Here is a 25117-nt window from a genome sequence, read left to right as displayed (position 1 = left end):
AATAGAAGCTTTTTAGTAAGAAAGCAGATATTACTGTATTATCAAGGTTGGGCCTGTGTAGTATTTTGCTGAATGCTGGTGTCAATATTCTTAGTGGTTTAGGATTTTTTTATTGAAGCTTTATATTTTTGTATGTGCTTACATATTTTAGCAACACTAGAGGTTATGTCAATATTTTGGTGGTTTGTTATGCCTGTAGATTTCATACCACTAGTAATTTGCTGTTAGAATGGTATTCTAGAGATGGTGGATTATTTGCATTACAAATGATTTGGTTCTTTTTGAGGCCAAGACTCTGTAGGGAATCCAAATAGCTGATTTCTGGCCACTCAAAAACAGCTTTCAGAATGGTTACTCAGGCATAGATACTTTTTATTTAATGCACTATTATTGAAGCACACTGCAGGGCCTAACAGCTCACACCAGCTTCTGAGGGTAAAGCAAATTAAAGAGAATTATTGATGTACTGCCAAATGTTTGATGCCTAATGACAAAACCATCATTCTGTCTACTCTTATAGCCAATATAAATATGTTTTTCTGGAAAATGATAGTCCCTGATGTGATAAAATACAAAATATACATATTAACACTATATTAAGCCTCTGCATTTGTTATATTTTACACTAGTTTGTAATATTGTAGAAGATAATTATACCTGAAGTATGTAGGCAAAGTCACGAGGCTGTGTTTAAGCTGGTGTGCAACATACACTAAAGGTAAATCTGGAGCAGGTAGTTAAAGCAAGTACTCTTTGCTTTTCCAAAACTACATCTTTTTCTAACTTAAAAATGTCTGAGTTCTGCTACATTGATGGTTTTGGTATGTTCAGTTTAGTAATTCAGCTATCTTAAATATTAGACACCTCTCATCCAAGTATAATACCTAGTAAAAGTGATCTTCCATATAAAATTACAGACGATCTTACTGCATAGATGTTATTAGGAAGATTTTGTTTCGTGGTTTGGGGTTTTTTGTTTGTTTGGTGGTTTTTTGGGTGATTTTTTTCTTGCTTGTGTTTCAGGATGTTTTTAATCATTTGTGGTAAGCAGCGGTGTTGGAAACTCACTTGGTACAATAGATTTCCTATGTTTCTGTTTTCTGTGAGTGGATATTGCAATCTAGAACTCATGTTTCTCTGGGGAAGGGTTTATATTTTGGGCAGTTTCTCTAAATTCAGCATTAAGAGCTGTGGTACAAAATTCTTGTCAATTGAAGTATATATATTGGGGGTTTGATTCTACGGCACCATGTTTTCCTTTGGTTTCTGAGTTAAATAAAAATAGTAGTTAGTTTGAATAGATCTTTGTGCCTCCAAACATAAATCAGTTTCTCACTGAGGGTATGTAAGGAGATGCTTTGCTGGACAGACTGTTTAGGGAACTGTTCTTCCACTCCAAATGTGTCTGGGAGTGGTATTTTCCCTAAGTTTTGTGAGCTGCTGCTCTCTGTGACTGGCTGTTCCTGCAATGTGTGCTCATGTTGCTAATGTTATTCTGCAGAGATGAGATTGTGTAGCTACTGTGCCTTTGGTAAGCAAAAGAATTGAATGATAACAAATTTGGAAGTTCATAAAGGAACTCTAAATGAAACTCTAAACAAGCATGAGGATTTCATTGCATTCTTGTCATTTTGCTTGGGAAAAAAAATCAGTCTGAGAGAGTTATCTTTGGGTAAAATAAAAAGTGTAAGTGGTTTGGAGAGGTTGTTGATGGCACTCCTTAGGAGAGCGATTTTGTTAGTCTTTTAAAGAAGATTATGGGATGCCTACTGATGAGGCCCTGCTTAGAGCAGGCATGGCTGTTGTGAGTGCTCCTTTGCAGCAGAAGGTGGTTTAAATTTGCTGTTACCTGAGTTTGATACAGAATATTGATTGCTTTCCTTCTACCTGTTTTGGTCCATCATACAAGTCACTAGTATCACAATCATTGGAGTAGGACGCTTAGTTTATATGCTTTCCCAAGTTCCTTTCTAATTCTGCTTCTTCTGGGTATTCCATCAGGGCTTATGATTTCTTGCAAGTGTCACAAGAGCAGTAGTTTAACTGGGGAGAATTTATGGTGTATTATGAAAGTAAAAGGTACCTATCAAAGACAGATTTCATTTGTCATCTGTAGTGTGCCCTAGTGGGTAGCCTGAGGGACTTCAAAAGATGTTGACTGATCTCAAGTGAGCTAGCAGAATACTCATTTGGTCATTCCAGCTTCAAATATACAGCTGAAAGGATTTGTTATTTTTGAGATGGAAGATATTGCGGAAGGGTAAGGAAGACTTAAGACGATTTGACACACAAAATAAAGATTAGTGTAAGATCCAGAAAATTCTGACTCTTACTATATGAAGCTGTGCAGCTCCTACCACCATCATGTAACACCAAAGTTAGGAAAAGCAGTAACTTGGGTTTGTGCTAGCTCTTCCTCAGACAACATGAAGAGACCACTCCCCTCTCCTCTAGGGAAAGGGACACTGAGTATTTTCAGAAGTTATTTTTACAGGGTTTGAGTTTTGAAACTCTGATTTTCTTTCAGATAACTTTTCAGGCTGTTATAGTCCTCTGTTCAGCATGTGAATTTTTCAGGTGCTGCCTTATATGATGAGGTAGACATTTAGGATAATTATCAATATTGTTCGAATCCTAATGGACACGTTTTTTGAGAACCAGTCCTGTAGACTTAAAATCTAAATATTCGTTTAGTCATAGTGTGAATAATGGCCCTGAAAAAGTAGAGCAGTGTACTGAGTTAATGGTGACCCTTGTAAATATTGCTGGAGAGGACCTTCTTAGGTACATTGTGGGTGGGAGCCTTTTTCAATGTAGTGAGTCTTGGTGCAATTTTTCAACACTTTCTTCATTGTACATTTAATTTCACCTTGGTGGCAGTGGAATTGAGATTCTTGGTGATGTAATCTGATATCTAGCTAGCTGAACTTTGGATAGTGTCTTGTGGTGTTAAGCTAGAATGGTGGAGTCTGTAGCATTCTGGGAATCGAGTTGCTGACTGTGTGCTTGCTTGAAGCTGTGGCATGGGTAATGTGTGTACACACCATCAGAAAAGCCCGACACCCCAAAAAATGGGCTTTGGCATTCCTTTGAATAGAGGAACACACAGTGCTCTGGAGAAGTGGCTGACAGTACAAGAGATAGGACAGAGATATGGATCACAAATGATCACTCACAAATCCTGCTTTCTTAGAGGATCTTGCTCAGAAGGTGACGTGGGAGACTGTCTTAGAAAACATTAGAGTAGATGTCAGGTTTCACATAAAAGTTTGTTTCAAAACAAGAGCTGCTGTCTTCCCTGTTGTAAGACAGAGCTTTGCTCAGGAGAAGTACCAATCAGTGCATGTCTGAAGAGAACTGGGCGACTGCAAGATGTTTGTGTTGAAGTTGGCAGAATGAATAGTGGAAAATGGAAAAAAGTCTGGGCAGTTTGGAAATGGTTGAATGCAGGTAAACATGCAAAATGGGGAGGAGAATCATCTGAATCCAGCAGTCATTGCTGTGATCAAAGTTTCTGTTTTGTAGAAGAGAAGATGATTAAGTATGTCAGTAGTTTCCTATCATAACTAATGTGAAACTATTCTGGTAAACACTAAATTTGTGATTTAATGATTAATTCAGCAAAATACAAACACAAGGTTTATTCTTTTTAGGTACCTTCATATCTGAAGAAAATAAAAAGTCATAAAGTTGTAGTTGGGAGACTTTTTGGGGTTTTTTTAGGTAGGTTGCCCTTGTCTGTCTCAAATACCTCTTTTCATCAGAAAATGGGCAGTGGGAATGTCAGGAAATATTTTTAAATTTAATTTAGGATTTACTATAACTAATGCAATCTGTGAATGAGCTCAAACAATATTCCATGTATTTGCATTGTGTATTTCCAATTTTAAAAGGAATATAATTTTGTAGTTGCACTGCTTATGCTAACTCTACCTGTATCAAATGCCAGGGCTTAATGAAGCATTTAAGATTTACTCTATTTGACTTTTGAATTAGTTCAAACAGTTTTTCATGTACTTGCATTTTATTTTTTGTAAAAAGATGGTTTTCAAATACTTGCTTGTGTAGGAGTGTCATTTCTCTGTGTTAGTTCAAATATCAGCATTCATGGAATCTCAATGTAATTTGTAAAGATCATGCAGGTACTGACTTATGAAATAATGTTTGAATTCAGCTTTGACAGTGGGCATTTATTGCCCTTAATATTTTTACGCAACTTCAGCACTTGATGAAGATCCATATCCTTAAGGACTGCAATCTCCATCTTGGAGAACCTGCATGACCCCCTGAATGCCCCTTCTTCAACCCTTGCATCCTCCTATAGCTGTGGAAATAACATGAGGGAAAAGTCCATATTGTGAGACAGAGAAGTGTGGGGTTTGGTGTTCTCTTGCTGTGCAGCTCTGTAACAGGAGGAGTCACTAAGCTCAAAGTGTTTCTGTGAAACCTTGACACGTTGTGCTCCTTGTCCCTTATCAGACCTTGGTCAAGGTTGGATCAACTCATGTACTGTCAGACCAAAGGTCGTCCTGTCAGCAGGAAGAAGGGCAGCAAATGCCTGGCTTGCAGATGTTTGTCTTCTACCAAGCAAATATTAAGTGATTCTTCTCCTGCTGTACTTGCCACCTTCTTGCAGGCAGCTCTTGGGTACTTTAACTAAAATGTGGTAGAGTTTAAGGGAAGAAAACATTATTAAGCTAATGTTCATTAATGTTGAATATATTGATGTCCTCCATGGAGAAGTTTGTATTAATTTGAAATAAAAGTACTCTTCACTGAGGACATAAAATGTTTTACCTTAATTTTATCTGTAATTAGTGCATTAAGAAATGCACTTCTGGGATATTTAGGAAACAAGTCAAGGCCTCTTAGTCAAAATTGATAGGCTGAATTCTGAGCTGTTTTATAGTGCTGCAAAGCTTTTTAGGAACTGGGCTTAGCTGGTGAAGCTTTGAAGTTTACTTGGGAGATGTTAGAGAACATTTTTGTGAAGTAGACCTGGTTCTTATTCTTTTGCTATGCACATTTTGTTTTCAGTTCTCAGACTGATCTAAGCTGTGCAACTTGTGCAGACTGTTTTCAGTAACTAAAGCTGCAAATAGGATTAATATTGTTCTAGCAGCAGTTGGTTTCTCTTAGAGTTCTCCAGGCAGCATCGAATTCAGACTTCTCCATTCTCTTTAAAAAAGAGTAAATGTAAGATAGAAAGCAAATCTGCTTTGTGGTAAATATATAGCTGAGAAGGAATATTTTTGTCAGAGTGGATCGGTTCTCACATCATTCAGTACTGGGCCACGTGTGCTCATGGACCCCATTTGGTTGCTTTCCTGCTGTGGGCTAATCCAGGTCACCTGAAGGGTACCCTGTGACTTGTAAGGAGTCCCTGAAAAGTAAGGATATGTGTACAGCCACACTTGCAATGCCTTCCTCTCTCTGTCAGCTGAATGAAACTTGTCTGTCTCCAAAGGATAGATCAGTCTGCTGAATTCACCACCTCTGTCTTTCCTTGAGAGAAAAAAGAAAGGGGAGTGTGGTGGGTGTGGTTGACTGGAACCAGTCTCCTCAAATGGTTAAGTAGCTCGGGAAGGTGGGCATATTTGGGGGGTATTTAGTTGAGTTTAGGTCCAGAGATATAAGTAAACTGCATCCCACTCTGTAAAAGAAGATAAATAATTTTCACAGGGTCTGTGAGATTTTTTTTTTTTCCCCTAGATTTATTTCTAGGGGAGGAGTGAACAGGAGGAAATAATTAAGCAAAGCAAAATCCAAAGGAAACTGCTTCTGGAAAACTAACATTATATACTTTGGGGTTTTTTGTTTGTTTTTATTCTTGCTTTCCTAAGAACCCAAAGTATATCTGGTTACCTCATTTCTTCAGTTCTTCCTCATAAAATTGTCAAGTTCTTTGCTGGACTTCAGCCACATCTGAAAGGGGGAATAGCATTCAAAGCTATTAAATACTTTAAAATTTTGATCAAAGCAGTTGCTGAATATTGGAGATGCACAAAACAAATTTCTACACCATAGCAAAGGTTGTTGTAAAAACTCAAGGCAGCTGGATCCTGCTCAGTGTGCCATTAATCACTTGCTGCTTATGTGTAAGCTTCCCCATCAATTTGTGGCTGGGAACTAGCTGCAATTCCTATTGCAATTTGCTGTGTCCCAATGATTTAGCAAAGTGGGAGAGGGACAAAGGGGCATGTTAAGAACTCTGGTGGGGTGTGGTGAAGAACCACATTTGTGCCTTAGTAGTGGTTGAAGGTGCACAGGATGCACATGTGTGGGAAACTTGTATTGCTTCTACTTAGCTTTCTTCTTTGCTGCTCTTTTAATTTTCCTGTAAAGCTTCTTTCTGGTTTTATTCTTTTGCATTTGTAAGTCTTGTGAATAAATAAATAACTGAGTTGTTAGATAAAGGTGTAAATAGCTGGTGCACTTATCCTAGATTAATGCCAATCACATGTTTGTTGTGTGAACCTCTCTGTGGTCCAGGTCTAGAAGACTGGACTGTATGTATAGGTGTGAATGAAGGCCTGTCTTGGAGGGAATGATGATATTGATTGACCAGAGAGGTGTTTGCCTTAATCTGGAAACCTGGAATTTTGTCTTTGTTCAAAACCTGAACATCTCAGAACTGGAACAGCAGTCTTCTGGCCTTCACAGACTTCAGAAAATACTTTACACAGCATTTATATTCTCAAACATTTCAGACATGACAGTTATATTTCCAGCATTGCAATTGAGATTAAAATCCTAAGTTTGAAGAAAAATAGGAGATTATTTATTTTACTAATATTTTCTCAAGGGGGTTAATTAACTGGGATTGGCAAACTTTGAAGATTCTCATGTTCTTGTTATGCTCTTAAATTTAAATTTTAGTTGTTTGTAGGAAGTGTGCTAAATGAGTATACATGACTAAGCTGAGTCTTTGCTTAACACAGATTTTGGTAATTCTTTCCTTTATGACGATCTGTTCATGGGAGGAATATAGGTGTGAAGGGTTTTGATGCTTTTGCTTTGGGGGTTTTTGGGGGGTTTGGTTTTGTTGGTTTTTGTTTGTTTGTTTTGTTTGTTTTGTTTTGTCATCTTGTTGCTTAAAGATGTAGGATGGCTGGTTCAGACATTCCACATACAGGCAGACATATACACACATAAGAAAAAATCTTCAGTATATTTCTGTATTTGTAGGGCTTTGCTTTCATTTTCTTAATTTCTTTTTAGCTGATATAGCTCAGAGGTACAGGATAAGCAAATACCCAACCCTGAAGCTCTTCCGGAATGGCATGATGATGAAGAGGGAATACAGGGGCCAGAGATCTGTGACAGCAATAGCAGATTACATCAGGCAGCAGAAAAGTAACCCTATTCGGGAGGTCCAGGATTTGGAAGAAATTAGTTCTCTTGATGTAAGTGTTTCAATTTTATTCCTTCTCTGAAATTTTTTTCAATGTTGAACTGTGGAATGTTCAGTACCTTGTGGTTTTTGTTAAATTGAGTGGAAAACTGGATCATTTGCCATATTACAAATTAGTTCAGTGTAGTCACTTTGAGCTGCATTCACTCCGCTACTAAGTTATTTATCTTGCTTTTAAAAGTTTGAAAAGAATCATGTGTTGTATTTGGCAAGATACTTTTAATATTCCTCACCAAAGAAATACTCACAAGGATTCTTCTGAATATTGGAAAGGCAAAAAAGAAATGATTTCTGCGTTTACTGACTGTTGAATGAATGGCATCTCTTTATTTAATATCTGTAGGGAGTAATGACAGTTTTTGATAATTTGATGCAAGTTATAATTCAACCTTTGTTTTTACAGCGCAGCAGAAGAAATATTATTGGGTACTTTGAGCAAAAGGACTCTGATAATTACAGAACCTTTGAAAGAGTAGCGAATATTTTGCATGATGATTGTGTGTTCCTCTCTGCCTTTGGGTAAGTTTTGAAATTTCTTGATTTCATTACTTCATTATTTAAATTCTGTTAATTAGGTCTATATAATTTTATTAAATAGACTTCTTTATTATTTTCAGCGTGGCATAGCTGAAGAGACTAAACCTTAATGGATATATACACTGAAGGGATAGGAGAAAACTCTTCTTAGCCTTAATGTTTGCTGTGAAATTAAACTTTTATTTTTTGCTTCTCTCTCTCTCTCTTTTTTTTTTTTTTTTTTTTTTTTTTTTTTTTTTTTTTTTTTTTTTTTTTTTTTGCGCCATTCTCTGTCTATATAGTTTAAATGTACCTGAGGAGGTTTGGGTGGGGGAATGGTAGACATTTGTGTCCCAAAAACCTGAATTATTAGAGGGAAAAGGTTTTTTTTCATTCTTCCTTTCCCCCCCCGTTTTCTCTCTACGGAATGTAGTTGCTTACTCATTTCCACTTGGTGTTAGAGAAGCAGACCTTTTTCCAAAATACCTCATTTCCGTGCCTCCTTTTTCATGCAAGTTTTATGTCACTGCACAGTGTAATAGCTTAGAAAGAAAACTGCATTGGTGAGCTTCACGGTGTAAGTCTAGAAGAAAAATCTACAGGAATTCAGATTTCTCCTTGTACAGATTTACAGTGATATTTCAAAATATTCAGTGGAAGAAGAATAGATTGGGAGTGATTCACTTTTTAAGTAGCATATTAAAATCTAGATTCATTCTGCAGTGTTTAATGTGCCAACACTGCCCAATTGGAAGTGATTGGGCATTAATGTGATTGTAGTGTTTTCCCTTCTACCCACCATTGCAAAATCAGGAGTTTGCATGTTTTATGCCAGATTTTATGCTGCAGAGAGTTGCTTCAGGAGTTTTTTTTATACTGGATGTAGTGGAGAATAGCAGAGAAACTGAGAGGATGTATCAGGGTAGAAAATGTTTCATCTGTTCGGACAAAACTTGTTGTCAGTCCCTGATGCCTCTTCCAATATGTCTCTAAAAATAGTTTTGAGGATGGGGGAGAGTGCTTGCAAAGTGTAGGGTTGCACGTGGCTTTCCCTTCCTTCAGTTACCAGTCAGGTACTGCTATGACTGTGTAAGCAGCCCTGGCCATGACTTGTAAATCTGTGGCCTGTAGGTCTGTCAGTCTTATCCTCAGTGAGTGCCATTATCTCAAGTGTTTTCTGATGGCTGCATCCATCCTTGTTCTCAGCACAGCCACTCTGAGTTGCTATTAGAATTTTCAACTATTTTTTGCCCCTCATTCAACTTTTCAAAAATAACTAAAAAAAATTATTAGTAAGATAGCACTACTTTCAACATTCACTCTCCTGTTTTTTGAGTCTGTTCGTCTTTGGTTTGCTGTTTGTCAATTGCCTATAATGAGAAGCAGTTTCCCACCACTCAGTGTTAGCACTTGGTTGTTGGGCACTGCTCTTGAAGTAGGTACTATAAGGGGTTTATTTTTATTTTTTGTCCAGATATAAACAATAAGCAGACATAGTGGAATGGATCACAGTTTGATTATTGATATCCTGCCTGTGTAAATACAGATTGCACAGCAGGTTTATTATTATTCTTATCTCCAGACACCCATTCCCTTTCTAGCCTGGAGCTGTTAGTGTTTTAAAGTGCAGCCTTTCCAACAGCAACCTTGGGAGCTAAATGTTTTCATCTCTCAGTAGCTGAGGCTCTTCAACTTCCTAAAAATTGTATGTGAAAAGACTTCCAAGGAAGATGCTGGCTACAGATCAGTGGTTTTTATTCAGATTATATATAGCAAAATTCTTCATGGGGAGCTGGCATTGATCAGTTGAACTCTTCTGACTGAGCATCCTAACAGCCCCTGGAAAGGACTTATGGTTTTGCTATGGACAGAGTTCGACAGTGACATGGTTTGGGGAGGTTACATGAGTGGTCATGTTCAAATTTCTCTTAAGCTAAAATAAAACAATCAATCTGACAGGAGAAACATAGATGCTTGACTAACTTCTGTCAAGGAAGAACTGTCCCATTATGCCAAAATTATTTTGGCTTTAGGTACTTGTAATAGCTTATTTAAAAACTCAGTTAATGGTACTTAGTTGCAGATGATTTTGATGCTAAAAACTGTTCTTAAATTAACTGGTCCTTACAGTTCTGTTAAGATATGAAGCAACCACAGAACAAGATTATTGAAAGAAGACTTGTAAGTAGGAGGAGATAGATGAAGAATCTGATTGAGAGATTGTTAGAGGTAGATTTTAGAAATAGAGAGGAATGAATCTGTAATGTTTGTGAACATGGAAGAGAATGTTGAACAGGGAAAAAAAGCCAAAAATACTTTTATCTTAAAAGACTATGATGAACTATAAGTAATTCATGGCAGAAAGTGTTAAATCTAGGAACTGTTTTAATTTTACATTAGCAAGTAAATATGGCAGGGAAGGGTGGGGGGTTGTGTGCTTTCCAGAGATTCACCTTGTATATTACTGCTTCAAAAAAAGACAAATGCAAACTGAAGTGTTTCCATTTTAGTAGTTCTTTTAAAAAGGTGTATCTTCAGGCATTTGGGATTTTCACATCATGTCCCCACTTTATTTGACTTATCTGAAAAAAAAAATCAGTCATAGCTGCAGCTACTGGAGTGGAAGAACACAGAAGAGGACATTCTGGGTTCTACCACAGGGTAATCGTAGAGCGTGTATTTCATTATAGATTATCATCAGTTTAGCAAGCAGTGATTGTGCAGGTGGCTTCTATGGCTTCACTTTCTTATTCCATGAAGGCTTGTTTGGGATGCAAGTGGTTTACCTCAGTCATGATTGTCACTAGGAAGGCTCATTTCACATTATGGGGAGAGTCATGTTGGGAATACAAAAATGCATTTTAAAATACACATCTCTAAACTGATGCAAATACTGGTGGTATAACATAACTGATGCAAGGCACCTTTTATATGTGATAAGGAAAGATAATTAGATCAAAAGAAATCAATAAAACATAGGTATTTTGAGTTAAGCCTTGTGATGTCTGTAGTTTTCTTGGCACTCTAAATTGATCAGACCCCCCTGGAAGATGTAGCTCATCTTGCAGTGAGGTAAATTTAGATAATTTGACTTCTCTTACTTTTCTGTCTCCTTCATTGGATGCACAGCTGTTCTGACTTACTTGAATAAGAGATGATAATTTTGGGGTACAAACTAGCAGCTTTCAGGGCACTTTGCTGTGATTTGGGGTAAAATACTCTAAAGGCACAAGAGGAACTTACGAAGGTGAGGTAGTAAGCTGAATACCAAGGAGGAATTGTATGTCTTAGAGGTACACTTGCTATATTATCAGTGGCCAGAAACTGCATGCTGTGTCTTCTCTCTAGATGTGTTCTGAGGGTAAAATGGACAGTGGGGGCTCACTTGCCCTCTGTTTTCTCATTGCTTGTGCCTACAGAACACCTCAAAGCCCTTCTCTGTCAGGGTAGAGGAGCTGTAAATTCTTAGTGTAAACAGTGGAATAGGAAGAGTAAATGCAAACAAGAATCCACCTTCCTCTTTGCTTCCTCAAGATTTTTTCTTTAGTTCTTTGATGGTTTTTACCCAAAATTGTCCTGGCATTTATCACTTGTCACTTTGATGCCTTTAGTCCAGACTTCTGATCTTAGGGATGCATCTTGCTGACTCCCTTAATGCCCTCTTTTCCAGGCAGGCCAAGTTTCTATGGAGTCACTTTACAGTTTACTTTAAAAATGAAGGATTTTAATTCTCAAATTGTTAAGGGGAAAAAAAGGAAGTAAGAATAGGATAGAAAATTAATATATGAATTTTGGTATCTCAGTTATTTTATTTTTCTGAAGTAAGACGTGCTTACTGGTTGGTTTGTTGTAGGGCTATTTCAAAAGCAGAGAGATTTAGTGGAGACAATGTAATCTACAAGCCACCAGGGGTAAGTGTAACTATGTATTTTATTTTGATTGTTGTGATTATATGTGAATACAAACAAATGGAGACTGTATTCAGATCATTCAGTATGTTACTGCATCTCAGATCTTAGTTTTATTCCATCACTAAATAATGTGAGGAATAGGATCATAGAAATTAGTGTTTCTGTGTCAGTGAAAAAGATCAGTCTCACATGTTAACAGTTAATGCACAGAACCTAAACCTAAAGTTTGAAATAGCCATGTCAAAAAATTTAATCTTTTTTTTTTAACACAGTCAACACATCATGTGTGTTCTGTATAATTGTTTAAAATCTATGAAGCTGAGACACTTGATGTTTTTCAAAGCAAGTGACAATTACTGTGTATTTTTATGACTATTACTTAATTGTCTTGTATGCCTTAGTCCACAAGGGTTAAGAGCTCTTCTGTTAATTTAAAAAGAAAAGAATAATTATTAATAAAATTAACTGTAGGTTAGCAAACTCTCATAAACATACTTTTACTGGAGGAAAAATTCAGTACAGAAGAAAATCTGCAAGAATTGCTTTATAGAGACATACTGTCTAAAACTCTGCTCCTTTCTCAAATTTACTGTATGAAAAGAGCTGCTTACAAAAGAGGAAATAGATGCAAATAGACCTGAGGGGGAAGGGAGTTTCAAAGCATTTTTATTTTTTTCCAACAATAGAATTTATGAAGTTACCTAATTTATATGGCATTTCTGAATTAAGGTGTGCTTAATCATGGCTGCAGCTTGCAAAGTCATGCTTCACTTCATGTTAACCAAAATTGTAATTAAATCAAAGGATGCTACCACTGAATTACAAGTTAAAGCTACTAGCAAATAAAGGAAAATTATTATTTATTCATATCTCTTTGGCAAGGCAAATGTAAAATACTAGTTTCAAGTCCTGTAGGACATTAGGAGGGGGTTTTGATGAGTCTCTGTAACTATCAGCATTCTCTGAAGCAGCTCACTATCTGCATTTACTTTAGGTCTGGAGATATTATTTCTCAGCCTAGCAGAAAACAGAAATCTAAATAGCCCTTACTTGAAGCATCCCTAATTTGGAAACAAAGTGTCTCCCATTATTTATAAATTGTCTTATAAAATGGAGTTGACTGCATAAATTATCATATGTAATATTTATTTTCTATTTGTACTTTTATCACTTATTTAATAGAAATCTTGCATGCACAAGGTTGAATATTGGTGTAAGATTTGTTTTAAATATTTGTATGAATATTGTAATTTTATGTTGAGTAGGTAATCTTTGTAGGCAGCACTGTCATTTCTACTGTTTCTCATCCTACTGTATTTTTCTTTTCAACAGGAGAATGCTCCAGATATGGTGTATTTAGGTTCACTAACCAATTTTGATTTGATTTATGCATGGACACAAGACAAATGTGTACCACTAGTTCGAGAAATCACATTTGAAAATGGGGAGGTAAGATTTTTTCTACTATTCTACATTTGGGGTTTCTTTCTTGAAACCAAAATGTCTCTTTCAAGGTCCCTATTCCACATCAAAGAACTTTGTGTATTTTGGTTTAGACAGAAAATGGCTGTCAGATAATGTCCTTTCATTCTTTAGGAGATTTTTGGTTACTCTTGAAATTCACTGGAGGCAGATCTTTGGTAGTAGTTTCATACACTACCAAAGTAAGAAGCTATAATTACAGAACTATTAAGGTTGGGAAAGACCTCTAAGATCATTGAGTCCAGCAGTTAACCCAGTACCACTGTGCTCAACACTAAACCTTGTCCCCAGGTGCCTCATCCACATGTTTTTTTGAACACTTCCAGGAATGGTGATTCTACCACTTCCCTGAGCAGGCTGTTCCAGTGCTTCACAACCCTTTCCGTGGAAAAGTTTTTCCCAATATCCAATCTAAACCTATCCTGGTGCAACCTGAGGTCATTTCCTCTTCTCCTGTCACTTGTTACCTGGGAGAAGAGGCCAGCCCCCACCTGGCTGCCCTCTCCTTTCAGGCAGTTGTAGAGAGTAATAGGGTCTCCCCTGAGCCTCCTTTTCTCCAGGCTAAACATCCCCAGCTCCCTCCCATTGATGTTAATGTGAGTGGTAGAAAAATACTACTGTATTAACCACTTCCAAAGCATTATCTAATAAATAAGCACAATAAATGGTGGCTGACCATGGAATCTTTTGGGAACGGTAATGAAAACTATGTGGGATTTTTATTTTCAATCTGTGTAAAAGCACTGGTAGCTTAATCTTTTTAGTTTCATGTGTTGTTTCCCATGCTTTTCATCTTTTGGCTGCAGTTTGTCAGGTGAAATTTGGGAGTTTGTTTTTAAATATCTCTTTTTTTCTCATTATTATTTCTTTCAAGGCTTTTTTGTTTCCTTTTGTAACTTATTCTGCTTTTGTCCGTGTCCAACTCCATATTTTTTGTTCTTTGCAAAATAAATAACAGGGAAGAAAGTCCTTAGAAAATTATCAAGTTTGTAGCATCTCGAAAGGAGTATTTGTACATAGGTACAGAATTTCTTAGAAAATCTGCCAAGGTTTGTCACAAATTATGGTACGTTGTCCATACTGGATGAGAAACCAGAGAATCAGTCATGAATCATTCACAGTTTGCACACTTAATTATTTTTATCCTGAATCTGCTGTTCTGGGCACACGCAGCACTTCAGGTTTCCCACTTCAGGCAGAGGGATGGACAGGGTGATTTTACTAAGGCCATGTTTATTGACTGTTTTCTAGTCAATCCTGCCAGCTTTTATTGGAAAGTTCTGATAGTTAACAAATCTTAATTCTTCATTCGCTACTCAATATGTAAAAGATGCCACATGTTAACATCTTTAGAAGTGTGTGGTAGATTTTCAGTGTACTTTTTCCATGGTGAAACAGGATTCTGAGCCTGGGAAGCCAAGGTTCATCTCTGTTGGCTTGTACCACATTGTGTTGTGGTTTCTCTGGTTTTTCCCTTAACCTTTGATTCCTGTTTGCTTAGGCAGATAGTTACAATTGCAACGTGACATTTTGCATGGCAAAGTTTGTTTGAAAATTTCAGTGTTGCTGGTACTCAAACAAATTTAAACATGCCAAAATTTATATGTTTCTGCATGCTGAGATTGTACAGTTATTTAAATGGGCTTTTATTGTGCATACTGCACAATATTACAAGATAAAAATATAAAGTGCTGTGGCTGTTAAACTGTGTTAATGGCACTAGAATACACTTAAGGCACACAGTAATTGAGCTCTGAAGCTCAATTATTGTGTCTTCTGCTCAAGGGTCTTCTGCTTGAGGACTGCCCATTTGAGACAGTTCCTACTTGACTGGCAAAGGCTGTTGGGATCAGGATATCATTCAGAAGAAGTCCCTGTTTAACCTGGAATCAGGCTGTGTAGTTCTGTATTAAATGGATGCAGTGAACCTGCATCATCCTACAGTGGTGCTGAGCAGTGAGGTTTGGAACCAGTAAGTTTCTCAAAGGCACACAGAAGTGATGTGGGAAGCTGAGATCTAATGGAAAGTCTTCTGATCTTCTTAGTGCCAAACAACACAGCAGCTTTTGAGGGATCTTCCTCTTGTCCTGCCTGATCAGTGAGACATGATATGAAAGCTGGAATAGCATAGGAAACAAAGGGAGGTATCTTATAGAAGGGCTAAAATTAGCAAGGTTCATGCCAGCTGTTCTTAAAGCCTGTTTGGAGATGAATTGATCTTGTGAATGTAACTTGCTGAGGTTGTCATTTTAGCTGCTTGCAAGCAATAGAAGACCTTAGAGCCAAATACCAAGCTGTTTAGGAGTTCTCCCTCTGGAAATGTCCTTGCTGAAGGGAGGGAAATGGAGCCATAATTATAGTGGTACAAAACAGACTTTTTCCCATCCAGTAGTAGGAGAGGAGGCTGAGACCCAGTTGAATGTGTGTGTGTAAAAATGAGAATGAGCAAATATGATTAGTTGTTGTTTTAGGGATTGGATTTCAAGAGCACTGAAGTTACAAGGATCTCTGCAGTCTTCTGTTTAGAAGACTTCAACTTACCTGATGGACTTGGTTGAAGGGAGAACAAGAGCCATTTCATGTGCCCTGTGTAACTGGCTGCCTACTGATAGGGAAAGTCTTTCCTTCAACTTACTGCAAATTGAAGATATTGAAAAAACCCTTCTATTTGGTAGCAGAATAAGCCACTACTATCTTTCCCAACAAGCACAGTTTTTATGCTAATGTAGACTAGAATCAAAGCAATAGCAGCACTTGCTTGTTATACAAATGCAGTTTTGCAAATGAAAGATAGACAACTGTAGGCATTTCTTAGATGGCAAATTATTATTTCTTCAATCAGGCTGTAGTGAGTTGAGGTGACAAAAATCACTTTTGGAGCAAGCATTTGTGTTTTGTCTGAGTAAAAGAAAAACCCTGAACAGATTATTCAAGGCAATCCTGTATTTATCTGTCTGTGGGCAGAGGTCTTTAGAAGACATTGGGCTGTAAGAACGGGTTCATGCGAGGGACTAATGTTTGCCTGTCCAGTCAGGACACAGTTACTGGCTGGAGTGCAGCACTTGACCATAACTGCTCTGGCTGTGTCATTAGCTTCTGCTTTTCTCTTCTTTAGTGAGGAAGGAATAGAGTTATTCAAAGACACTTCTTGTGTTATGCTAAGAAACCACCAATTTACTATGTGAATAAGCTAGAACTGTGTTCTAGAGTACACCCTCAGCCTTTTGGAGCATTTAATGACCATGGTGCTCAGGCCTTATTGTGGTTCCTCTGGAGTTGCTGTGTTTCCTCAGAATCAGGTTATTTCTTTTGCACAAGTATTCCAGTAAAAGTGCATCCCTTCCCAAAATGCTGCTGATGACTTGCTCTCATTCTTTACCTGTTTTATATGATAAGAGGGAGGAAACATGGTTAACTGTATCACTCAGGTTTCTCAGAGGAAGGGTCAGCAGTTAACAACTTTGGTCTTGCTATTTTGCCTGTTTTTAAAGTGGAGATCTCACTGAATTAGAAAATTGTTGGAATCACTTGATTTAGTGTCCTTAAGAAATGGAAGAAATTAGTTTGTCCTTTGTTTTCTGTGCAGGAACTGACAGAAGAAGGCCTTCCTTTTCTCATACTTTTCCACATGAAAGATGACTTGGAGAGTTTAGAGAAATTCCAACAGGAGGTTGCACGGCAGTTAATAGGTGAAAAAGGTTTGTAATAATTCCCACTACTTCTTGGTTTTACTGATACAATTTTTTTCAGACAACTCAGTGGAGTGGAACAAAGGCCAAACAGAATTGTAGCTTTCAAGCTCTTGAGACTGAAGGGCTTGATGCGTTTTTGACAGTGAGGACCAACTCCTCTGGAAATTATTAAAATAGATGCACAATTTATTAGTAAGTAACTTTCAAAAATCCTTCTTGTCTGAATGACTTAATGTGTTTTGAGAGGGCATTAAACAAAGCTTCCATTTGTAATACAGAAAAAAAAAACCACTTTAAGAAAATCTATTTTTTTGGTGGTGTTGCTTATTTAGACCTATTCTCAGGTTTTGCACGTTGTATCTATCTATCTCCACCTTTGTAATACTTAGGAAAGTGGTTTCAAATGGGTTTCAAGACGATAATAAAAAAATCCTAACATGGGTTTTTGTCTGCTCACAATGTTAAGGTACCATCAACTTCCTCCATGCTGACTGTGACAAATTCAGGCATCCACTCCTCCACATTCAGAAGACTCCAGCAGACTGCCCTGTCATTGCCATTGATAGCTTCAGGCACATGTATGTCTTTCCAGACTTCAGTGACTTGTCGTAAGTATTTTTCTTGGTGCATTTTAATTTGAGAAGAGCAAGTGAAAAGGCTCATACTGCAGTCAGTACTGTGGTAGGAAGATATGTAAATCTGGGGTCACTAAGGCTGCCTCTGTGTGATTTAGTGTCAGAGCCTTATAGCAGGATGAGGAGGCATTAAGTCATTGTTTAAATGGAATTGTTTTACTTCATACGAGAGTCTTTTCTTGCATAAAGTTCTTAGATGCTGGTCTGCTTTTCTTTCACAGTTTTGCTGTTTTCCACCATGGTTAGGCATTTGGAGCCCAGCATGGCATTTTTAGTAGTGGTCTAGATATCTCAACTATAAAAGATTAAAAATACTACCTGGAATCTGAATTACTATGTTATTCAGGGATTACTGTAAAAAGCAGCATGTAATAATTCCCAGCCTGCTGGTATGGGTTTTCCAGCAGTGCAGTTCTAGCCTTCCTGCATTGGTCTACACCTGGAAAGTTGGCAAAGAAATACTTGTGTGGGTTTGTGAAATTTTCCATGTGCAACTTGGAAAATGGCCAAACACTGGCATGTTTATCTGGATAAAATACCTTACAGCAAGTACCAGAGTGCTTAGGTGAATACTGCTGCGATAACCCTAATTACCTCAGCCTGACTGTGGTGTGTAGCCTTGGAAGCAGGTGTTCTGTCTGGCATGGGTCAGTCAAGGAATGAAGATGTGTAAATGTCCTCTTCAGGGGCTTTCAGCCTGAGACAAGTGCTCTGTCTTTGTCTTCTGGCTGGGTGTTAAAAAAAACCTCCAGTTTCTGCAGCTGCACACACACTGCCTGCTAATTCCTGGTTAGATGTCTAGGCTGGATATTTCATTTTTGTCAAAACCAAGGATTCAGACTTAGCATGCAATGTCAATGTAATATCATGTTTAGTTCTGCTATTCCAGGAGACATTCTTCTACCTGAGATACTGACATCTGGGAGGAGAGTTTGCACTTAGCTTCTTTTTGCAATTCTCCACAGACTTATCTATAAAATGTTGTCTCTGATGTATGTTGAATAGTGCTTTTCAAATATCTGAAGCTATGTATGTTGAAATTCTTGATAAGTGACTATTTTTCTCCCTGTGTTTCTGTTTCATTGGAAGATTGTATTCACTGCACACCCTAGCAAAAAAATAGGATATTTGCATTTTAAAACCTCTCTTTTTATTGGCACTTTTTAAACAGCCCTAAAACAAATTAACGTCTCACAGAGAGGTAGTAGAGATGTTTAGTTTAGACTTTGATGTTATGTTTCTTAAATGTTCAGTTTGTGTGAAACACTGTCGGAATAATGAGAGCTACTTGCTTGATGTGTACCAGTTGTCACTTACAAATGAGGCTGAAAGAGAGATGTCAGGATTGTTGACAGTTGCCTAATGATAAATAATTACTCAACCTTACTCTAGGACGTTGAGCTGATTCATAGACATAGCAAAACACAGCTTGGGAACAAGAAGAGCTTGGAGCTCCTGGGAAGATACTCTTTTGTGTATATGTGGTTTGGATGTTTTTGTTGTTTCTTGGGTGGTTTTATATGGTGGTTTTATTTTTTAATAATAAGTAAAATCTTTAATCTGAGACTTTCATCTACCACTTCAGTAACCTTCTGGACTCTATCATAAACTGGCCCTGGGCTGTCTCGTGTAACCTCAGTGCTGCCACCAGCCAATAGGGTTTGGATATGGCACTTAGAGAGCTGGGCTACTAAAAGATTTCCTCTCTCTTTAGGGAGCTCATTGTCTTTTTGGAGAATAGGCACTTGGCAGGCAGATGAGACCATCACTATTTTATCCTCATCTGTTGGCCACCTGGCCCTATTCATCCTGCTGTTCCAGGCTGGAAATGATAGCAGGGAGTGTCCAACAGATGGGTTGTAGCTTCTCAGCAAGAACAGGCTGAGCTACACGAGGCTGCAGGCACTGAGTGCCCTTGCTGCATTAGGAGAGGAGAATGTCTCCAGCAATGTGCCTGCCCTAGAACCAAGGAGCCCAAGGAAAAGCAGGGAGCAGTAAGTCTGCTGTCCCTATAACTAGGCTGGAATGAACCCCTTTTTCTCCATTGTTACTAATTCACGATCTCATCTGGGATGGGAAGAGGCCCCTTAAAGTACCGGTGTGATACTAATTGGTTACAGACATTACTATAATGATGCCCTCTGAATCAATATTTGCTGCATTTTATCCATAGCCTTTTCTGATGATCTTAAATACTGCTGATAGTTTGTCTGACCACACTTTCTTCCTCTTTCCAAAATGTAATTAATTTTCTGAAAGACTCCCTACAAAACCTGTGTCCATTCACACATTACCTTTAGATTTCGTGCAGAGTGCTCACACTGGAGTTTTTTACCTCATCTTTAATACTTACTAGATTAACTCTTCACTTTGAGATTTTTAGTCAACCTGACATTTCACAAATAAAACTGGATGCTGTAGTTTAGCACGTTTGCTGTGGGTGACAGTAGATGATCTCAGATTAGATTTACATTGATATCCTCTTAGTGCTTATCTGTGGTGTGTGTGCAGTTGCTGAGGCAGTAGAGAGCCTTTCAATGATGTTTTGTCAATAGTGCTCCCCAAGTGTCATTTGTATCTGTAAACTGTGCATTTGGAACCTGCTGTTCCCTCTTACATTACGGTTAGTGGGGAGCTGAAGGGAGTTCACAATGAAGTTATTGGCCGGTACAGCTCTGTGGGAGTTATTGAAAAGATGAAATACTTGCTGTGTTCTCAAGAGACAGTGGAAAGAAAAAGAAGCTGGTGGGATATCTTAGCAAACCATGTGGCTCCCTGTCCTCTATTAATCACCTAAAAGTAGGCATAGTGTGCTAGGTAAACAGAAGTTGGCTACTCTAAGCAGTGCACTTTAAACCTCCTGTATTTGGACTTAACTTGTAATAAACATGTGGATGTTTCTGTTGAATTTGTTCCAGAGTTCCAGGTAAACTGAAGCAATTTGTACTAGACTTGCATTCTGGAAAATTGCATAGAGAGTTCCATCATGGCCCTGATCCAACTGATGTAGCACCTGGTCAGGTAAGGTTACAGCAAATACATTTCATTTGGCCATTTAGTAAAGACCTTTTTATTACTCTTTGTCAGAGTGGTACCTTCTAGTATATTTGTAGTTTTAACTTCTGTCTTTTGAAAGAGAAAATCTATTAACAGAAGTATAACATTACCACTTTTGCTTGGCTCATCACCCTTCTTTGGGTAAAGGCAGGGAGTATCAGGGGTGGTAGACATTAGGGGTAATATGGTACCTATTTGCCTTGAATAAGGGAAGAGTATAAGAATATTTATTTTCTCCACTGAAACGGGAGATCTTGGGCTGGATGACTGTACTGACTTCACAGAGCTGCTCTTAGGTTCTCCTGTGACTCTTCAGTACAAAAGCTGATAATCCATCATAGCTGCATTGTTTTCCACACAACATACTGCTATTACTAGAGGGTGCTTCAAAGGGGAAACAACAATTGAATATTTTATATATTACCAGTATAAGCAGGAAGCAAATTATTAGAGCATCAAGAAAAGATGGGTGAGCAGTAACAGGCCTTACTGCTTTTGTTAATGCGGTTGACAAACAGCATTAGCAGTGCTCACAGGCTGCACTTGTCAGTTTGATTTCCTCATGGTTCTACTCAAAGCTTGTCATGTTGTGTAATTACATGCCTGTAAGTCACATCTGTGATCTCTTCAGGAACACAACTACTAGGTCCTTCTCCAGACAAAAGTCAGAAGCCCCTCAGTGTCAGAAAAGAAAGGACATGACCAGCCCCAATCCCCTCTGCTCATCGCAGTCTTCTAATGGTGTCTCGATCAGCCTTGTATCTTCTTGATACTCCACTTGGCTCACATGCTTGGGGTCCTGCTGGAAAGTGCAAATTTAACTGTCAGGGAACATTTTCTCTACCTTGGGCACCCTACAAAGAAAGAACCGTTTTTAAACACTGCTTTCAAGGTATACATTGTGTTGTCCAGGGCTCAAAGAGCCACTTTGGTCCCAGAGGAGCCCTGGTGCCCTTGTGCTGGGGAGCCTTGGGCATTCCATGGCTGAGGGACAGAACCTATTTATAGCTACAGGCTCCTTTTCCTGCCCATCTGTGGAATGTGGTAAGGATGGCACTGCTCTAAGTGGATTGAATGCAGCCTCCTGTTTCCCTGCTCAAAAGATTTAGAAGTGTGAAAGCCCTGGAGGGCTTGCCTTGGCCAGGAGAATGACTGCTTTTGAATGTTGTCATGACTGGCTGTGAAAACACGTGGGCTGAATTGTCTCAGCAGTAATTCATTCGAGTTGTAGTTCCCTGTGTTTCTCAGAAATTCATTGAGCAACCAGAATTCAGGTCATCAGTAGGAGGAGCAGAAGTAAGGGCTGGAGACTGAGGCATAGGCCAGGCACTTGCCCTGAGGAGGAGGAGGCTTGGCCAGGGAAGGAGGAAGCCTGTGGAGTCCCTGGATCTTGCTGCCTGCCGTCTGGGCACAGGCACAGGACCCAGAGCTGCGGGCTAGCTCTTGCCTCATTTCTGCCTTGAAAAATGCACACAAAACCTGGGATGTTTACATTCCCATCTCTGTATGGCATCCTGCCATCTTGTGGAAGATGTGGATGCAATGGAAATAAATACTGGCCTTCACTAAGCTGGAGGCTGCTGTCGTGGGTCACCTATGCCCCTTGAATTGCATGCATTTTTGTATGGGGTGTTTTCGTTTCCATGGAAAAGCAATTCTAAAATACTTTTGCAGTGAAGTCACTTTTGCTGTGGTATATCTCATAAAACACAAGCAGATAAATCTAGAATACCCCCAAAACAAGTGGTGGATGCAAGCAAATACAGAGTGGGGTACATTTGAAATACTTTTGTGTGACTTGTACAGAAACTCATGTGATGGCCGTTGCCCTTGAGATGTTACAACAAAAGGAATACCCTTAACTGGAATTGCTTAATTAATGTGTGTGTGTGTGTGTTCCACCTACTTGGGACTCAGAACATAACTTCCAAAAAAACCCCCAAACTCTATTTATGAGGATGCTGCACATTTCTGCATTCCCATAATGCTAGAAATTCATTTAATGGAGATGAATGATTATTATAATTGTTAGTATATATACAATTATAATTGTTAGTATAACTAACAATTTTACTGTTTGTTCTGTTTTTCAGCCAATTCAGGATTTAGCAAGCAGCCCACCAGAGAGCTCATTCCAGAAACTGGCACCCAGTGAACATAGGTACACCTTATTGAGGGAAAAAGATGAACTTTAAAAAACTTGAAATAATCTTGCAAGCCTTTCAGACAGCAGCATTGACTTCTGTGTGGTGGAAATAGTAAACCTATATTTTCATAATTCTATGTGTATTTTTATTTTGAATAAACTGAAAAATGATTTTTTTCTCCCCAGGCTTGTAAATACATTTGTTTGGTGGGTCATTCTGTACAGCATCTTTCAAACAATACATTCTTAATGCTATAGTAAAATATCAGAGACCCATCCAGACTCTTGATCTAACTCTGTAAAACTTTTATAATCCAAATGAAGGTATCCTTGCCAGAGACATGCTGTTAACTTGCACTATCCCATTAAATAGGACTTTTGGGTTGTTTTCTGTGTAACCTTGGTAGTATGTGCTTTTTCTTCTTCTGTGAACAGCTATCCTGGTAATCTATTTCTTTGTCACATTTTTCTCCAACTTAGGAGGGTCTTCTATTCTGGATACTTGGGAGGGGAATAAATTAAAGTTTTACAGAATCTTGTGTGGTGCTTTACTGGCTGTAAATATCTAAGCAATTAAACAATCCAGAATATTAAAATACCAAGTGAGGAGAGGAAAAGTTCTGATGATAATGGCTGTATTTTGAATGAAAGGGCTGTACTGACCTGCTCTGATTTCCTGGAACTAAGATTGTTATGCTGCCCACGAGGTTGTGGTAAAAGGACAGGAATGTTAAAAACCTTTCACAATCAGAGAGGACTAGGACTGGACTGGTATCTGAGTTTGTCAGTCCTAAATTTTTATGTATATGTATGTTACCATTATTCTCTGGGTATTTTGGTTTTTTTTTTCCTTCTGGGTTCCTGCCTTCCTGGCAGACACTGTTCAAACAACCATTGCAAATTTTCTGTTACTCTCTTTGCCTGCCTTGTGCCTTACTTACTGTGTAGTCTTTGAATTCTGCTCTGAAGAAGGAATTACCATTTTCCTTGTGGCATTCTGTTATGGGTATTTCTCAAAGAACCTTCAAGCTGCTGGGTGAGGTGAACATACAGTAACTGTGAGATGGCAGACTATCTCTTGATTTGTGCTGCATTGCTGGAGATTGCTGGATTTGTACTCTTACTGCACAGACTGTAGGTCTGTGACTTGGGCCCCAGGGTTCAGTGTCCTTGGAAGCAAGTTTATTCTCTGGACGGGTGGAACACTGGGTTCAAGGTTTACTTAGGAAAGTGCCCCAACCTTTGCAGTCACTGCTCAGGACCATTTTGCCTCTCAGCTCGATGCCACTGGCTCAGTTATTGACAGAGGACTTACATGGTCCTGTGCAGCTGTGGCAAAAGTTGATTGATCCCACGGCAGACTCCTAACTCAAGCCCCTGCAGTACCAGGCACAGCTGATTTCTAGGGAGCGTTTCTGGGGAGAGAGTTGCTGGTACTACACTAAGCTACAGCTGACTAGGCAGCTGCAGAGTTGGGAGCTAAAACAGTATTGCAAAGCTTTATTTACACCTATACTTTTTTGTTGGTTTTGTGAATCTGCATTTTGGAGTGCACATAAAATGCTTGAAAGCCAGGTCTTCTCCTGCCCCATTCTCCATCTCATCACAAATCAAGCATTTTTGGCAGCTGAGACATACTGCCTTCCAGCTGAAATCAAAAGATGTGAGCAAGGTGTGGTTTTAAGGCTGACACTTTAATCTGCAGGTTGTGTTATGCAACTTCTGGAGGAGTTCTGGCACCTGAAATTTTAGTCAATTCTTTGATACCTGCAACTACTTACCTCACTCCTTTGAGGCTCCTATATTTCCTTGAGATTCTCAGAGGAATGGGATTTATAACTGCTGCACTGGCTGGTGCTTTCAGCTAGGAAGTGAGCCCCCTCTGCCCTGCCTTAATTCAAGTTTGCTTTTGAGGGTAAGGACTTGCTCCCAGAGCTTTGGCATCCCCAGCATTAGGCTGATGGTTAGATTTATGACAGTTACATGCTCAAGTAATTTTGGTATGCATTCATTGGAGTTGGACCTGATTTCTTGATGACCACTGACCCAGCTGCAGTGCTCGAGTGCCTTTTCTCTTTTTAGGCAGGAGGTTGCACAGGTAAAACTGAGCTGGGCTTGCCCATTCTGCTGAGGGGCACTTGAGCTTTTACCTGGGAAAGCCAAGTACTTGTCAAAATCCAACTTGTGTTTCAAATTGAGCCCTTCCACTCTGATCATCTGCATCTGTGGTTTTAACCATTTGGTGCTCAACTTCCCACTCCCTT

The 25117-nt window shown here is 38.7% G+C and overlaps 1 protein-coding gene across 1 annotated transcript in view; it reads left to right on the top strand.

Annotated features, from left to right (window-relative positions):
* ERP44 (endoplasmic reticulum protein 44) overlaps positions 1-23387 on the top strand; it is a 47649-nt gene extending 24262 nt beyond the window's left edge. The window contains exons 5-12 of the mRNA XM_059855766.1: positions 7222-7406; positions 7818-7933; positions 11784-11841; positions 13174-13290; positions 16910-17021; positions 17482-17623; positions 20569-20671; positions 22801-23387. Coding sequence (XP_059711749.1) covers positions 7222-7406; positions 7818-7933; positions 11784-11841; positions 13174-13290; positions 16910-17021; positions 17482-17623; positions 20569-20671; positions 22801-22902 — 935 coding nt within the window. The 3' untranslated portion in view covers positions 22903-23387. The remainder of the gene's footprint in view (positions 1-7221; positions 7407-7817; positions 7934-11783; positions 11842-13173; positions 13291-16909; positions 17022-17481; positions 17624-20568; positions 20672-22800) is intronic.
* Positions 23388-25117: the final 1730 nt, after the last annotated feature.

The sequence above is a fragment of the Haemorhous mexicanus genome, chromosome 1 (assembly GCF_027477595.1).
Source record: "Haemorhous mexicanus isolate bHaeMex1 chromosome 1, bHaeMex1.pri, whole genome shotgun sequence".
NCBI classification, from domain to species: Eukaryota; Metazoa; Chordata; class Aves; order Passeriformes; family Fringillidae; genus Haemorhous; species Haemorhous mexicanus.
Note: the sequence above shows the minus strand (reverse complement) of the source record. Positions and strands in the feature narration are given on the sequence as shown.